This window comes from Phytophthora infestans, genomic scaffold (assembly GCF_000142945.1).
Source record: "Phytophthora infestans T30-4 supercont1.34 genomic scaffold, whole genome shotgun sequence".
NCBI lineage: Eukaryota > Oomycota > Peronosporomycetes > Peronosporales > Peronosporaceae > Phytophthora > Phytophthora infestans.
The window spans coordinates 517,018-534,665 of NW_003303725.1; the positions used below are offsets into that span (position 1 = coordinate 517,018).

A 17,648-nucleotide genomic window follows, 5' to 3' on the forward strand; every position below is an offset into this window, starting at 1 on the left:
TAAATCTACTCCTCTAAGTAGCAAATCGTTCCCACTGAGGCCGGGAACACGTGGACTTACGTTCACTCGGGTAATTAATACCCTTAAGCACTTCCTCTGTGCAAGGTGCTGTGTGACCCCGTCACAATGGTGAATAGCTTATGACTACTCGCATACATGTATAGCTATAAAGCCGACTGGTCAAGGTGAAAAGCGGAACTTTATATGAAATAAGGTCAATAACCCCACTACTTTGCAAAATGTCCCTTTATCTTCACATACTTTATTGAAGGCATTTGAAAAGTGGCCCGAAATATGTCCACTACGGATAGCGGGTCGATTAGACCACATTGCCCTTGGTGTCATAGACGAGCACTATTTACCAAACTGCCTGGTGGTCATCACTCCTCCTCTTGAAAGTTGGAAATGAAACGAGGACGTTCTAGCAGCTGACGTGCAGGCTTATTTTCCATTATTCATTGTGTTTGTTCTAGGAACGCAAGCTAAACACTCATTGCGAGCTTTGTGTAAATCCGTGCCACATTATGATCCCATCATATGATATTCATAATTGTAATAGTATTATTTTCGATTTTTAATATTAATAGTAGCTCCGTTTTTTAAAAGCTAACATAATATTTTAAGGTTAGCTCAGAAAATTGAAAAATATTAGATACTAGATAATTTTTTATCTCCCACTTAAGTACGTTTCTTGCCACCTTACCCTCTGAAACCAAAGAACTGTTTCGGTCATGCTCTACAGCAGCAGTAGGGATGGCAGGCTGTAAAACTGACGAGTATTTGCTCTAGTGTTTCCCTGTGACAGAGAAACAGCCGTTCTAGATGGAAAAACTACAACCGGCTGCAGCTGTTTGAAGTCGATAGAGCGAAATCAAGATATTTGTTCTTGTTATCTGCCGATAGCCTCGTCCAGATCGTGCGTCTCATAACCCTGCAGCCTTTGACGCTAGTTGAATGCGCTCGGCAGTGCCAACACCTGTCACTCTCACAACTGTTCGGGACTCCATGTCCCTCACTGTTGATTAGTAATACTTCAGCTAGTTGATCTTTAATAGCATATGATTGGTGGATAAAAACCGATTTCGCCATCTTTAATTGACTTAGATTAAGCTGATATTTAATAATATCAGCTTGTTTAAGAAGAAAATATTAGGTGTTATTTTTTATATTAACTCGTCTGCCAGGTGATATTATCACTGTATTATAATAGCTTCAAGAGTCAATGGTAGTGTCACGTCTGGCCTCACTCCGCAAATGAAAGCTGTGATTGGCCCCGCCTAGCGTCCCGCGTATTATAAGACCGGCCCTGTGCAGACGTTGGACTCCAACTTGGAGAGCAGCTTGATGTATGTACAGTAGTACCTCCATTAAATCCAGCGCCTACCGCCCTGGTGGCCCACCAGTGGAGGGAGAGGCTTACGCCAATTGAAGTTTTTGGGGCGGAGATATCGTATAAAACGAGAACGCCCGTCTATGTAGAAGCGATTTTCGCACCAGTTGTTTCTGCAATATAGACCTGAAAAGTTTTGTTGCTGTGGTTGCAGCCAGTACCCGATATAGCTGTATTCTACGCTTCTTCAGCTTTAGTTTGGTGTGTCTACCGGTTGCGTCGGACCGATATTTACGAAGTTATCGCAGACATTGTTTTTTCGTGTATCGGCTCATCTCGCCAGTACGATAGTATCGATGCGCGAGCTGAGAACTGCGATTGCCCCGGGCATCTGGGCCCGGGTGTATCCCTGGTGATAAAACTAACTATTAAAGTACGAGAAAAACTAGCCTTGTGCTATTAGACGCTTTCTGATGTTGTGCTTGACTGTCGATACAGATACTGTACGCATGGTAACTTACTATTGGTAAGCTGTATACATGTATATATGTAAATTCATGTTGTGCAATCTGTTGCATCTAACGGATGCGCCCGAATAAAAGCCCCCTTCCGAGTAGTGTCATTAAATACAAGCCTCTCCCGAATGAGTCCTTTTACAAACTACCAAACCTGTTATTACAAACTTACTGACCATTCATTATACAGGAGGAACAATTTTCCGGCAACAGGCCGAAAGTGCCCCCACTTTTGGTCTGGAAAGGAAAATATTCACCGTCTTATGAAAACAAAGTCAGGGCCCCGTTGATAGCGAGCTGCTCAAGAAGTGGATTGATGTGACTATTCCATTTGTGATGCACGGTGAGCGTAAATGCTTGGTTTGGGACAGCATGAGAGCCCACATATCGAAGACTGTGAAAGCTAAGTGCTCTTCGAAAAGTGTTCGATGTGAGTTGACCCTGGGTGGCCTCACGCCTTCCTTGCAAGCTGGAGATATTGGAATCTATAAGAGTTTCAAGGACCTACTGTGCATATAAATTAACGCTTAGAAAGAGTCAGACATATAAAGTGCTCACCCGTAAAAAGTCCTCTCTGTCACTTTCGAGTGGCACTATTAAATAAAGTCCGGACTCCTATAGGGCACATCCGCTATAATAGTCGGTGTGTTTTCTTTAATAGAAGCAGAAGGTTCAATCGAGACAGCTATCGCGCGAATCGGTATGCTTTTATTTCAACCAATCATATGAAGCTGAAAGGGTTATTGACCAATCCCACATATGCGTTTTTTTTTAAGAAAAACCTAACCGGTACCGGTATTTCATTTTCAGACCAAAGAGTACCATTCATTTCGTTTTTTGCAAGCAATCGGGGCTAGCCTGGTGCGCATTCACTGAATACTATTCAGGCAGGGTTTCGGACGCCCACCCACATGCGTCGGTGTCGTTCCCTTCTACCTCCAACTGAAGAGGCAGCGGCAGCAGCAGAGCAGGGCAAAGCCACCAAGAGGATCCAAGTACCCTCGCTAGTAGATCTGTGCGTTGGTCGCTCTAGCATTAACAACTGTCGAGCCATACTATCCACCTCCTGACGAATTCTGCTGATACCGTCTGCTGTCAGATGCCTCCGGTTTGTGACAAAGCACTTCGAGTCCGTCTGCATGGACAGGATCGTGGCGTTCCCCGAGGCGGAAGGTCGGTAGCCATGCAGAACTGCAATCCTATCTGCATTGTCTTAAACTGCATATTTCTAGCGGCTCTGATCGGGTCGATGCCGAGTAATTTGGTGCATCGGACGGTGATAAACCTCGTCAAAGGTAATAAACGGGTAAAAGCGAAAAACCGAGCGATGGTTAAGACGTTAGAGAGCGCATTGCAACGAGCTCGATTGGAAATAGAGCAACTCGAGTGTGCAGCCGCCAGTCGACCAAGACAGATAGAGCACAAGCTCCACTTGAAATTCCTACAACGAAAAATGGATTCTATAAGGAATTCGCTATCGTCTGCTGAATCTGAGAACCGGCGACTTGCAACTGCAGCTAAAAATGCTGAAAAGAATAAATGTCGACTAGAAGCCAAGGTACACAACCAAAAAAGTTGCTACATAATTTTGTACCGTGCTCTTAATTACTTGCTGCTCACAGATTGACGCGCTTAAAGCTGAGAACATTTCCATAAGTAAGGCTACGAAGCAGACTCAAAAACGGGAAATGGAGCTGAAAAAAAAAACTGGTGAAGGCTGGAAAAGTCACAAGAGTGCCGAATGGTCAATATACCAGGACACGAGTCCAATTGCGCCGTTCAAGAGACGATGCACGGCGCCTAGATATTGGAGGATCGTCGTCCCGAGAGAATCCGGAGAATACAAGGACAGGCAAAGCGTTGTTGAAACAAAGACAGTCACGAACGTATCGCAAGCGGCCTCGTGCAGAGGGATCCAGCATTCCTTACCCGAAGTCAATGCGCATACAAACCAAGCAATAAAACGCACAAGTTTACAGAATGCAATGAGCGCTCACAATTGTACTACAGTAGTATAAGTGTGATCATTCTTAAAAAAAACAGAGCTGCTACCTGAGTACTCATCATTTACATTAGCTAAGTTTTGTAGTGTCGATTCACAGAATCGCTGGTACATGCATCTTGTCTCAATTCCTGCTTCAAGCAGGCTGCTTGAGTACATCTCATTTCTCTCTCGACGGTGTCGTACCGAGTTGATCAAAATCTACAAGTTTCCATCGATCATATTGGAATTTTAAATTCGTTTTTGATAAAAACTACTTGGTCAACTTGGAAATCGAACATTTAAAGGAAGCAAAGTCGATAACCACGCTACTGTGCACTGCACAGTGTGCAGGCATGCCAAAATTTCACGTTTAAAAAGTGCAATACTGTCCATTTTACTGAAAATCGTGAGCTTCTGCCTGAAACAAGGTCGATAACCGCGCTACATTGCACTGAACAGTGTGCAGGCATGCCAAAATAGGTCACTTCGCTCTCTTTTGCTAAAGAGGGGACCTGTGAACTGCCGTTCACTGAGAGTTTGTATATGCTCGGAAGCTAACTCCCTCTAGCGCAAGGTGCTGTGTGACCCCGTCACACTTGGTAGCACTCGTAGTCAATCCACGCCACCGCGAGTAGACTACCTGAACCTCTCCGATGTTCGTTGCCATGGATACGAACGACTTCTCCCATATGAACGACTCTCAGTTCGAGTCGGTTCGGAAGATGGCAGGCATCTTCGGGATGGAGGCCCTGCAGAGCCTGGTGGTGTCAACACCGGCCGAGCAGCTCGAGCGCGTCAACGCCTTCGACGCGTACGAGCAGGGCCTCATCGCGCATGTGCGGGAGAACCTGCAGGCTCCGGCGGCGGAAGCAAATCCGCCTCACCCGAAGCCAATACGACTGAAGGCTAAGCCGTATAAAGGGAAGGAAGGCGAGAACCTTACTTCTGGGCCCAAGAAGTAGCGCTCGCGATGGACGCGGCTCTGATCTCGACCGAGCAATTCGTGTTGCTTTTGCACTCTCCAACCTTAGCGGTCGTGCAAAGCGTTGGGTGTACAACATCCCCTGGATGTTTCACATCCTGGGCTCAGCTGTGTGAACAGCTCTGAGCCGCGTTCCTCCCGCGTACCGCCAGCGTTCGCGCTTCCTCCCGTGCAAACAAGGGAGGCGTGAGCTGCACGAGTACGCGCAAGAGATACGGGAGCTTACGGCGTCCCTAGTGAGAAACCCACTCAACATACACTGTGCTCATGGACGACCTTCGAGTGGGCCCCACACGCACTCAGCTGTTCCGGGTGCAGTCAAACACCCTTGAAGAGGCGATTCAAGTGGCTCTTCAAGAAGCGTACAGCCATCGCCAGGCGCGTACGCCGGCCTCAGCGTGGCCGGGGAGTTCCTTGTCGGCTCCCGATCGAACAAGCCCAACGGACCAGCTCCCATAAAGCTCGTGTCCGCCGAACAGCGTGACATCCGCTGCTTCGGCTGCGAGAAGATGAGCCACCTCAAGCGCGACTGTTTCGCGGAAAGACTCCGCAGAAGGTCCTTCCCCAAGCCCGCCCTCAAGGGTCGCTGACAGAAGCCAGGATCCCGGGGACAGGGGAACGCCGGAAACCAGTAGGGGTGGGGCGCCCTACTGGGGAAGAACTAAGTCTTCGTGAAGGGTGCGCAGGTGGCGCATATCACGGGGACTTAGCCCCTGAGAGCCTTCGCACTCTTGAATCGGCGAAGAGCAGCGGCGGGCTGCTCGTAGTACACGGATATGTAAGGGGATACGATCATCCCTTTAGAAACTTGATCGATTCTTGGGCGTCGAAGAATTTCGCACGCCGCCAGACAGTTGCTCGTAATAGCAACAAGTTTTCCGATGCTTTGAGAGAAAAGCAAGGGCAACGGGACGGTGTCAGTGCGACTGGCCGACGGGAAGGTCGTCACTGTCCCCAACGTTCAAGTGGATCTGACCGTCAAGTTTGAAGGCTTTGACAGCCTCGAATAGTTCACTGCTCTTGACATGGGTCCGTACGATATGGTCCTGGGCATGCCCTGGCTTGAGAAACACGAGCCCCGGATCGACTGGCGAGGCAAGGCAATCGGTGCCAGCCGCCCTGCGCAGTCCGACAGAGCATTGGTGAGTCATGTTTCCACCTCTGTCAGTACCCGGGGCGCCCACAAGAACTGCCAGGGTACCAAAGCATCCGGCAGATGCTTGGGAGTCGTCGACGTATACGATGACTCCGAGGATGTTTTGATGGTGACAGCGCCCAGAGGAGGCGCTGGTCAAGTGGGTAAGTTAGGTCCACACGCGGGTCACTTAGTTCCGCAGACAGCTGCAGCTGTCGCGAACACTGACAATTGTGTGTTCAAGATGGGTAACAGAGTTCTACACACGGTCGCCCAGACCTTAACTGAAGAGGAAGGCGTCGAGCACGCTTCCTGTGTGGGTACCACAGTAACACACGAGGCCACGAGTACCTCGGATGTCGGAGCGCCGACATCCCCAGGCGTAGTAGTAGAGCCCCACGTCACGGTCGCCGACGACGACGAAGCCGCCGCCACAAGTCGGATCCGAACTTCGTTCAGATCAACGTCGCTTCAAGCGACTCGGAGTCCAGGGCCCGGGCTCCTCCGACAAGGCCGGTAGAAGAGTGTTATCACATCTTCGATGGCGAGACCGGTTTACCCGTCAAGGCCTCTGGTGTACACTTGGAACCGTTTCCAGAGGCTGCAGAGATACTGAACCTCGAGGAAATGACGGTCGAGTCTTTCCTGACCTACTTCAAGGCTGGAAAGGTTGCTGAGATGGTGCTCATGAGACCTGAGACCAATCGGGAGGAGCTGAACTCCTCCTCTGTCTTGGAAGAGAACGTCCTGGAAGATCTAAACAAGCAGCGTTAGACGCGCTTGTGTTCTGAGATCCTTAAGAACCCCAAGGATCCGGTGTATCCTTGGGTGACGGAGTATGCGGACGTGGTGAACAAACACCCACCGACCCAGCTCCCACCGGATCGAGGTGTACGGCATGAGATTGTTCTCGTGCCTGGCACAAAGTATTGTGTCACGAGGCAATGGCCTCTCCCGCGCGAACAGTGCGAGGTCATTGATGCCTTCTTCGCCACAAAAGCGAAGGCAGGCATGGTGCGAGAGGCGAAATCCCCGCACTCGACGCCGACTTTCTGCGTTCGGAAGCCGAACGGATAGTGGCGTCTAGTTCATGCTTATAACAAGCTGAACAACGCGACGATGCCGGCGCCAACACCAATCCCACGAAAGGCTGTGTTGTTAAACAACATGGCCGGGAGCGTACTGTACAGTGCGCTGGATTTGGTAGACGGATACTACCAGATCCTGATGCGAGAGAGCGACATCCCGCTCACCGCGGTGAACACTCCAAGCGGCATGCTTTGGGAGTGGCTCGTCATGCCGCAGGGCTTGTCTAACGCCCCGGCGACATTCAATCGCCTGGTGATGCAATTGTTCCGCCCTTTGTGTACCTTCGTACAAACGTACTTCGACGACATATTCGTCCATAACCGTGCCGAGGGAGGCAAGACAGCCATGGATGTGCATCTAGGATACCTCCGTCGAGTGTTAGACGTAATGCGAGCAAACAAGCTCTACGACAACATCGACAAGTGCGTTTTCGCGTCACCAGAGATTAAAGTTCTCGGTTGCTTCGTAAGCAACGTGGACGTTCGGGCTGACCCAGACTAGGTCATGGCCATAGCAGCATGGCCAACGCCCCGATCCCAGAAGGATCTTCGAAAGTGGTTGGGCTTGGCCAACTACCTTCACAAGGGTACGCGGGCTTCGCTAAGCCCTTGTCGGGCCTCCTTCATAAGGACGTCGACTGGCGCTGGGAGCAAGAGCACCAGGATGCTTTGATAGCATTAAGGCCAGTCTCCAATAGGCCCCTGTCCTGGCCCTGCCGGACGAGACGAAGCTATTTAGCATCGTCTGCGATGCCTCCGATTACGCCATCGAGTGTGCATTGCTGCAGGCCGACACGGCTGGACACGAACGAGTCATCTCGTTCCAGTCCAGGCAGCTCAAAGCCGCCGAACGGAACTACCCTGTCCACGACAAGGAGCTCCTGCCAATGAAATATGCCCTTGCGAAGTTTCGTGTTCACCTTCTGGGCTCCCGTCCCTTCATGATCTACACAGACCACGCATCCTTGAGGACGGCGACTAACTCGCCTCACCTCTCCCAAAGGATGGCGAGGTGGCTGTCTTTCTTCGCGGAGTACACCTTCCGCGTCGAATACAAGCTGGGCAAGCTCAACGTGCTTGCGGACGCCCTCTCTCGGCGTCCTGACTATGAGTTGGCCCACATCACACGGGTGACAACGGATCAATTTGATCGGATACGCATGGCGTATCGAAACGATGAGGCTGTCGCGCCTATCGTCAACTTCCTCACGGCAGGGACGGGCGCGAAGTCCGACTGGCTCTCGTCGCGACAGCTCTCACGGTTCCACCGATATGAGTTGAAGGATGGCCTCCTCTATTACCGGGTGGAGCCCAATGAATCTCCACGGGTGGTCGTACCCAACGACGAGGATCTGAAATTAGATATCCTCGCGGAGGCGCACGACGCGCCCTCCAGCGGCCACTTGGGGCGCGAGAAGACCTTTCTGTCGGTCTCTCAGGCCTTCTGGTGGACCCATGGGTCGCCCGATACGTTAAGACCTGTGAAACATGTCAGCGGGTCAAACCCGCAGGGCACTCTTCGGCTCTACTACAGAGCCTGCCCGTACCGACTGACTGTTGGAAGTCAATGAGTCTTGACTTCATCTTTGGGCTTCCCGCCGACGGACACGGCAACACCGGAATTTTGGTGTTCGTGTGTCGGCTGAGCAAGATGGTACATCTTGCTCCGGTTCCCGTCACTGTTACGGGCGAACAAACCGCAAGGATGTTCGTTGATGGCGTGTTCCGCTATCACGGTCTCCCGGAGACGATTGTCTCGAACCGAGACCCGCGGTTCACGGCTGCGTTTTGGAAAAAGCTGTTTCCTTTACTGGGAACTCGTCTGCAGATGTCCACTGCGGACCATCCGCAGACAGACGACCAGACAGATGGCGTCAATCGAGTGCTCGAGGACACTCTGCGCAGTGTGTGCGCGGCGGCACCACGTACGTGGACGACGCAGCTTCCAGTTGTTGCGCTTGCGCTTAGCAACGCGGTGCACGCGTCCACGGGGCTCACGCCGTTCTACTTGAACAGCTTCCGTCACCCCAGCGTGCCTCTCACTCTTCGAGGAGACGCTGACTCCTCTTTTCTAAGTGGGGAAGAGGCTAGGAAAGCCCTTCCCTCCCAGGTCTCGGATGTAAGACCAGTTTCGCTGCCGAAACAAGTGGAATCATTTATGGATACCAAGCTGAGCATTGTCAACAGGGTCCGCGATGCCATGGCAGCGGCCCAATAGACAAAAGGAGTACTCGGACAAACATGGAAGAGGACACTTAAGTGTATTTAAAGTGGGGAACTTAGTGTTACTAGACACGAGGAACCTGCTGTAGTGGTGGGGAATTGGAAAGTGAATTGATGAATTAGACTGGACTAAAGACTGAGAGTGCACTATGTTGAACTAAAGGAGCGTATACGTCAACAGAACCTACCTCTTCACACTGTCAGCTCTGTCGGCAGTAACATGCTGAAGCACCGCTTCATCGGACCATTTGCAGTCCTGGCCAGACATGGTGCGTCGTACACCATCGACCTGCCTAAGTCAATGACGACGCACCCGACGTTCTATGTTGGACGTCTTAAGCGGTATTTTGATTCGCGGGGGGGGGAAGGGGGTTGCTGACTCACAGACCCACCTTGGCCCAGCTCCTCAAAGCGAGAACGGGCCACAGACGTCGACGAGGGCGTCGGAGCAGGCGCCCAAGCCTCGGTCTGGACGGCAAAGCTGCGGTCAAGACCGTACGCAGGAGGGGCTCCGTACGAACGGACCCCGGAGCCATACGCCGAGTACGCTGAGTACGCCGGGTTCGCACCATGCGCGTACGTCTGGGAGTGCGTCGAAGGCGGCTCCGGACGTGGCAACCGAGCCTTGATCCGTCGGAACATGCGGAAGGCCTCGTTCAGATCCGTCGAAAGGCCCGGCGATCCACCCGCAGATGCAGGCTCGCTACCTCACGCTCCAGCAGGTCCAGGCGGCCCGCAAGCCGAGCGAGCTCGCCCTAATTTCCGGCCCGGGCGGCAGCATCATCGCCAGTCCCAAGGCCAAGTGCAATCTCAAGCATGAGGACACGTTGACGGAGGCGGTCAACCGCAGGTTGCCCTGTGCCGAACTGCAGGAGAAACACTCGGACGAGAGTGAATACCTGGACAAAACATGGACAGTAACGGACAAATCCCAGAGATCGACTGTGTCTACATCGCGGGTATCGGAACATTTTCACGCGAACAGATCGAGGCCATGGCATACTTAGCAAACGTGAAGCGTTCGTGTGAAGAAGAAGTGACGTTTACCAAATGGCTAGCACAGGATGCAGCCAGCGCCATACGAGCGGCACAACAATCGCCGCTTCAGAGCATGGCAGACACCATAGCACGCGCCTACCCCCACGATACCATCTCCATTGACGGCAACGATTACCACTACGCGATGCTATACCGTCTCAAGACGGATCAATGGGCTAATGATGCGCTGCTTTTGGCTTTTTGCGCGAGATTGTTCAGGACAGGTACCGGCGTTCGCGTCGTCGGGGTCGAGGCAGCCTCTGCATCAAAGAAGAAGAAAACTATGAGCAAGAAATTAAGACAAAGGTCCAAGAACTACTCACTGAAGCGGATGTACTACTCATTCCTGTAAACTTGGGGAACATGCATTGCTGTGCAATTATCGTGGATGGCAAGCAGAACAACGTCCTGTACTACGACTCAATGAACTTGAAGACGTACAAGAACGTACTGGACCGCCTGTCGTGGGATCTGGCTACTACACTCAGCGATGACTTCAAAGTTGTGTCCGTCAACGCACCGATCCAGACAGACGGATACAGCTGCGGATTCTGCGTAATGTTGAGGTTTTGGCTATATATAGACAAGAGTGTATCGCTGGACGTAACTCCGATTGGTCTAACGCTGTTACACTTCAACATCCTTCACTTCGTGCTTCACGGAAGCAAGCCATTATACAACTCAATACAATTTCATTTCCATTGAAACTGATATCGATCCGTCTAATGCTCGTGAGTACGGTTGACCTTCTGTTCTGTATATCTACGAGAGATGCCAGAGGGCTTCCGTCTGCTTAGGTCTAACAACTTCTATTCACTATGAATTAAAAAAAGCAGTAAGTAATTTATTTCGACACTTGGACATTACTTGGGGCATGACACGAACAATAACCGGAGTCGAAGCATGGACTGTAGCATCGGTCAATAAAATATCATATTGAATTCAGAATTTTTATATGGAAAGCATTGTTTTAATTATTGTGCATAAATTCTGATTATATATAGGTAATATGACGAGGTTAGATTTGAGTTTGCTGTCTTTATCGAAAAATGTACATCAATCACCATGTTATAAGCTGTATGAATCCATGTGTGGCCGTGTCACCCCCCCCCCCCATTTTTAATTACCGATCGATCCGGCCACTCATTCTGCACGCAGCGCACGTGCTGGAGAGCCATCTTTCCCCGCTCGGAGCGACGGAAACGAAGCCCTGCTGTACCGCCAGCGCTGTTGTGCATCCGGTAAGCATCCCCATGCCGGCGTAGCGCCAACCCTCCCCCCCTGGCGATTTACCGTATAACGCCCAATACTGACGAGCTTTTGCCACGTGTCAGTTCCAGATCCCCCAATCGTGCTGACCACCATCCGGAACGAATCCAAAGCCACGCGTAGTGCCCCGAGCTTCCATCGCTTCTCTTCGTGTCCAGCAGGTAATACTGGCCAGTATGTCTTGACGCAAAATATTGCCAACACTAACAAGCTTATTTGTTTACGAGTCTTTAGGCATACTTCAGCGCTGAAGAAGGGGGAAACACGTGGTAAAAGTACGCAAGAGTCCACGATTAACGAGGCTGCAATCAACTCAAGGTACAGTGCGATACCTTGAGCAAAGTTGGGGAGCGTATAAAAGCTGATCTTTGTCGTTAAAATGCAGATTTCTTTCGTCGGTGTAACTCATCCACGGGCTTACTGTAACTCCTACACTCCTGACGCGTAGATGTAGCGTGACTGGATGGATGCTAACATGCTCCATGATCCACCCATGTTTTGAGCATGTGCTAAATATGTATGATCTATACTTATGTCATTCTCTATTCAGAACATGACACGCACAAAGAAAGCCGTGCCACTTATGCTGGTCATGCATTGAAGGGGTGGGCAAGCTTACGCAGCGGCAACTCATAGTAATGAAATACTTGGGTGACATGATGAGAGATTGCACAAACGAACTGAAGTGCTACACATGCTTTACGAACTAATGAGTGACGAAGTATCATTTTCGGTGGCTAAGCAGATGATTGGGACGTGGCCTGGTGAGCGCCATTTTAGGATTTGGTAAAAGCTTTCAATTGAACTGGGCGCACTTGTATTGTGCTGGGGACGGTTGCTGGTATAACGACAGCTACATCCAAGCATTTGCCAAAACGCTGGAGGTAAAATACGACAACAACTACATGGTCCGTTTACCTTAATTGAGCACACCGGCGCCAGACAAGGGTAAACGCATTGGGCCGCGATCGTAAGGTCTACCGACGGGCACCAACAAGGACTGGGTGTTAATGCCGTTGAACTTCAATGGAAACCATTGGATGTGTCATGCTGTCAACCGACCGCAGCTGGCTATATACAGCTACGATAGTCTCGACAAGCGCGCTTACCACAATTTACTGGAAAGGCTGGCACAGGACCTCAGCCAGAGAGTGACGAAGCAACCGTACGAGGTTGTTGCTTTCCACAGCCTTGTCCAGACTGACAGCAACAATTGCGGTTTGTTTGTCTGTCTGTACTTTTGACGTAGGGTGTAAGGAAGCTGGCAACGACAACTCCGAGACTGGGCTGCTGCACCGTCGCTGGGATGTACTACGATCTGTTATTGAGCACAGCGACTATTGCAAGAAGGAAGACGAACATAACAAGTGACCAATTCATATTCGCTCCATGTTCGAAATGTTTTGCATATTTTCAGCGTCTTGAAGGTCCTAGCGTATGTAGACGTGTCATGCGTACATTATGAAACGTAGTTTCAACCCGTGATAGGTAAGAATGCGAAGTGTAGTCGACAGACGGGAAGTGCGGTCACTCTTGATTTTTCACGCCTTGCTGCTAATATGTTTCGCCATGTTTTAAGAAATGGTAAATCATGTACCGAATAAACTACAAATCCTGTAAGATATTTCGTAAATTATTTGAGAAAACATGGATGGCACCTGAAAATTTATCCATGATTACCATTGTTTTGATACCTAACCCTTTTCAAAAAAATGGGCTGTATCGCCAGCTTATATTTTTTAGCAGTTCGAAGAACTGTGTTAGGGACAGTGAAAAGCTTGGCATCCTCCATCTGTACGATAACCGAAGCAAAGTTGCGCAACCAGCGATGTTTGTCATCTAGCAATATATCTTGGCATGATATCGCATATTAGGGGTCATGAAGAGTTTGTCATCCTGCTACACTTATTTTACGCTAACATAAGACAAGCTGCGCTACCAGCAAATTTGCCATTTTTGCCATGAAACGTTTGTCGGCAATTGCGGACAAGTCCAAAATGCTAATGGTGTGGGTCACCAATACCCCCAGGCAGTATACGCTAACCTTTTGTCTCCAGGGGCAGGATAAATAAGCTCGCGCGCGTACGGGTAGGCTCGACTTCAAAAACAAAGTTTGAAGCCGTCATGGATGCGTTATTGGTAAAACTACCGGTATAAAGCTTTGTACCGGTACCTATAACATGGATACATGGATAGCACATCGTGAACAATACACGGATGGGAGTTGGACAATAAATGCACTCAACAACTGGATTTGTCATAAATTACCGAATGAGAATATTTTACAATCATGGACATTCCATGAAGCATGACATAGATAATAACCGGAGTCGACGCACGGACTGTAGCATTTCTGTATTTTATTCCTTGATATTAGCCGCTCTTTTAACCTCACTCCCGCAGCTAAGAGGGTAGCTTTTGATTCTGTCCCACATCTTGACATGTAGAACTTTGTTTACTTTTTTCTCTAACGCGGTGTTATTGACGAGGTCGCACTACTGAAGTGCGGTAGTTGTAAAATGCGAACGTGTTGGATGGCGATGAATCCTTTATAAACATAGCTTGAGCCCCTCGCCAGTGTTTAGCGTAGCTGTTTGAGTTGGCGGGCTATATTACGTGTCTGCGTTGGTGGGCTTCCAAATGAGGAAACAGTACAGTAGTCTAGCGGCTCCTATCGCATCGCCAGCATTTATAATACGAAGTACATGTAAATAATTAGCTGCAATCGAAAAGAAGACTTCCGAAGGTTGTCAAGACTGTGTCTACGTGCCACTAGTATTTGGATTGAATACAACCATCAACCCTACATCATTTCTTTTCATCTCAACGAGCTCACATTAGTGTTAATCGCTTTTTTATCATCTCAAAGTGCACACATTAGCGTAAACTGCAAGTCGCTCCAAATCTCAGTATGGACGTACTGACAACTAAAATCCGGTATAACCCCGGTGCAGCAGGTATCCATTGTGAATCTCATCGTAATTCTTGCCGTTGGCCTTGCGGCTCGCCTGCTTCAAGAACTCGTCAATTTTAGTCAGAGCATACTGGTTATGCTCCCACCACACGAATGCAGCTTTCTGCAACCGATGATCGCCCATAAGATCATCAGCTAGTTTCATGAGTTGTGTTCCCTTCGTCAGTTCGGCCAGGTCAAAAGTCGAGGCTCGCTGCTCAGCCACAGCTTCATTTTCTTGATTGCGTGCGAAGAAATCTTCTGCCGGCTGAATCGTGAGAGTCAACAGGTAACATATTCCCCAAGAACGTGGTTTGGTCGAACTCAGCTGCACTGCAGGACGCGAAGTATATGGCGAGTACTGCAGGAGATACCATGCCCATCAGACGCATGGTATAAACAATTGAAGGGTAGAGAGCGTTTTAGTCGGAGAGCAATTTAAGAAATGGTACTTTTTGGTGGCGTTGTTTCTTGAGCAGTCACTCCTATTGGCAGAAAATAATACATGAACGAACTGACGTAATAGCATACGCTGTAGGATTACTTGATCTATCTATGCTCCGTAAGAACTGTTTACGTGTTTAGGGTTTCTAGAGAGGTTTGGAGTACAGTACTGCACCCTGTTTCGTGGAGGTGGACCATATAGGATTTACAAATAAATCAGATTTTATCTAACAAATCAAAATTTATTTATTTTCAAGATTATCACATCCTGAAGTTTATTAAAGGTCCTAGGGCGCGATAGCGGTACAGTAGGTCCAAATCATCCACTTTTTTTACGCGATATCAAAATTTGTACGCTGTGTTACTGTAGCTGTAACACTGTGTACAAACCTTGACATAAACACAAAAGTTGACGGGGCACGCACTGTAGTAAACGTTTAGCACATCGTTAGGCATACGTCTGGAGCGGTCCCAGCATTTTTACAGTATTAATCGGTACCCGGTAGCTAAATAGTTAGCCTTTGTTATAAGCCGTTCCCGAGATCGCTCCCGAACGTATGCACATCGATGTGTGAATTTGCTACAGTGCGTGCCCCGTCAACTTTTTGTGTTTATGTTGGAGGAATAGTACTATGTATTTCATACAGCATGTATTACGATTTATCTGTGCACCGTAAACTCCCGGACGAGATATATACAGTGTCTTGAAGATAGGAAATAAGTTTTTCGAGGGAATGTACCGGAGAATCACGACCACCAATTGTATCACTTCTTAATTTCGCTCTTCACACGAAAAGCTCTCAGCTCCCCAAGGTTTCACACCATGCGTCTGGCAATTATGCTGTCTACTACGGCTGTCGCCACTTACCTTACAACCTGCAGTGCAGTCGACCAAACCAAGGTTCTGATGTATGGGTCGCCAGCTCACTACATACACGATTCAGCCGGCAGAAGACTTCTTCGCAAGAACGAAGAGAGTGAAGAAACGTCTGAGGAGCGAGCCCCTAATTTCAATTTGGCGACTTTAAATGAGGAGATGTTTGATGTGGCTGCGTTGACGAAGAAAGCAGATGCCAAAAAGCTAGCTAAACAGCTTATGGGTAATGGTAAGCTGGCGGATGCTGCATACATTTGGTGGCAGCACAAGAGGCTTACGCTAGACCAGATTGACGCGTTCCTCAAGCTCGCAAGCAGCAAGACACAAGGCGCGAGATACAATCGGATCTACAATAGCTGCTATATGATGCACCTGGGGCTCACTGGATTTTAGTTTTCGGAAAATCCAATTCTAACTCTAATGTACAAAAATCTGAAGCGCTCGTGACTTTCGAGTCGAAGCGCGAGGAAGTTTCAAAGTTTAGAGCCTATTCGATCAACACTTGATCTGAGCCATAGAGATGGCACGAAATTCTGAACTCTATGCCTTGTACTTTTTAAAGGCGTCCCTTGTGGCTTCTACTAGTGCAAGTGTAATTGTCGTTTTAAATATAGTGGGTAGGAGACAATGGAGTCATCCCTCTTCACTGTCCATCACCTGCTTCAATGTGCATTGCGAGTTTACGCTTCACTCCATCTATGATAATTCAGATTTTTTTAATTTCTTTGTTCTTCTGACCGCTCCTCTGTCGATGTTTAGTACTACTATGAGATAGTCGCTTTTCAATTGCTGAACCTTAAAACAATGCAGATGAAACCACTTAACGACTTGCGCTTATTGGTTTAATGCAGATCAATAGCATTGCTGGTACACCTCTCAGAACGATTATGACGAAGCCATTTCACGACGTCAATATATCCATTTGCATCCGCAGCATTGAATGGATAACAACGCTTGGCCATCTCGTTCGATTTTGCTTCCGAGACGCAGCATCGGCTTAATGATGGTTAGTTTATTAGATTTAAGGGTACAATATGTCAACCCCCAAATGTGGCAGTATATATTTTGATGACTAGTAAATTTGCTCTCGTAAACGCACATCACAGACCATATCCAATGCAAAGTTTTCTCGACAAATGATATTAAATTGTCTTTCATTCACAGCAGTAATATATATTAACACGTAAGGTATTTATACTTCCTCTGGCCGAAAATACACGCGGGTTATCTCTCTAAAACCGTATTGAATAATTGCGTTGTTCGACGGCTAAGTACGCTCATACAATTGCTGCTATTGATGGCAACAACTACTGACCCGAGTAAAGGCCGTATCAGTAGCACCATTTGATAGGCAAAGTCAAGTTTTGCGTCTTTACGAGCTTTCACGCCTCCCGTTTTAAAATGAAGACCTTGCGTCAATTTCCATATGTCATGATATTCTCCGATTTGATTTAAACTTCGACCAGAAAATTTATCAGCCGCCGAATAGTAATTTATACCAATCAGCGGTCAGTTAACCCCTTCCCTCCCGACGTCGTAAGTTACGCCATATGAAAAAATATGTCGCATCTTACGACGTACGGCGTGCGACAATAGGCAATGGCTCGAGCAATACTTTAATCAGTATATTTTCGAATTGAAATAATGCGAGAGGTCACAGAGAAAGTGAGCAGAGACAGAACAGGGGTAGGGGTCGGAAAAGAGATACGGGTCAAAGGGATACGCTGATGCGGAAGGAGCACAACAGCCAGTCATTCTAGAATTCGCAAGATGGCGCGCATCCGGGCCAGTGCCCGTGGAAAAACAGACG

At 48.7% G+C, this 17,648-nt stretch overlaps 1 protein-coding gene across 1 annotated transcript; it reads left to right on the plus strand.

Annotated features, from left to right (window-relative positions):
- Window positions 1–15,784: 15,784 nt before the first annotated feature.
- PITG_14368 (avr3a family secreted RxLR effector peptide protein, putative) lies at window positions 15,785–16,231 on the plus strand (the record flags this gene model as incomplete). The annotated part of the gene is made up of 1 exon (XM_002898795.1): window positions 15,785–16,231. The coding sequence occupies one exon, from the start codon at window positions 15,785–15,787 to the stop codon at window positions 16,229–16,231; it is 447 nt and encodes a 148-aa protein (XP_002898841.1).
- Between the last annotated feature and the right edge of the window lie 1,417 nt (window positions 16,232–17,648).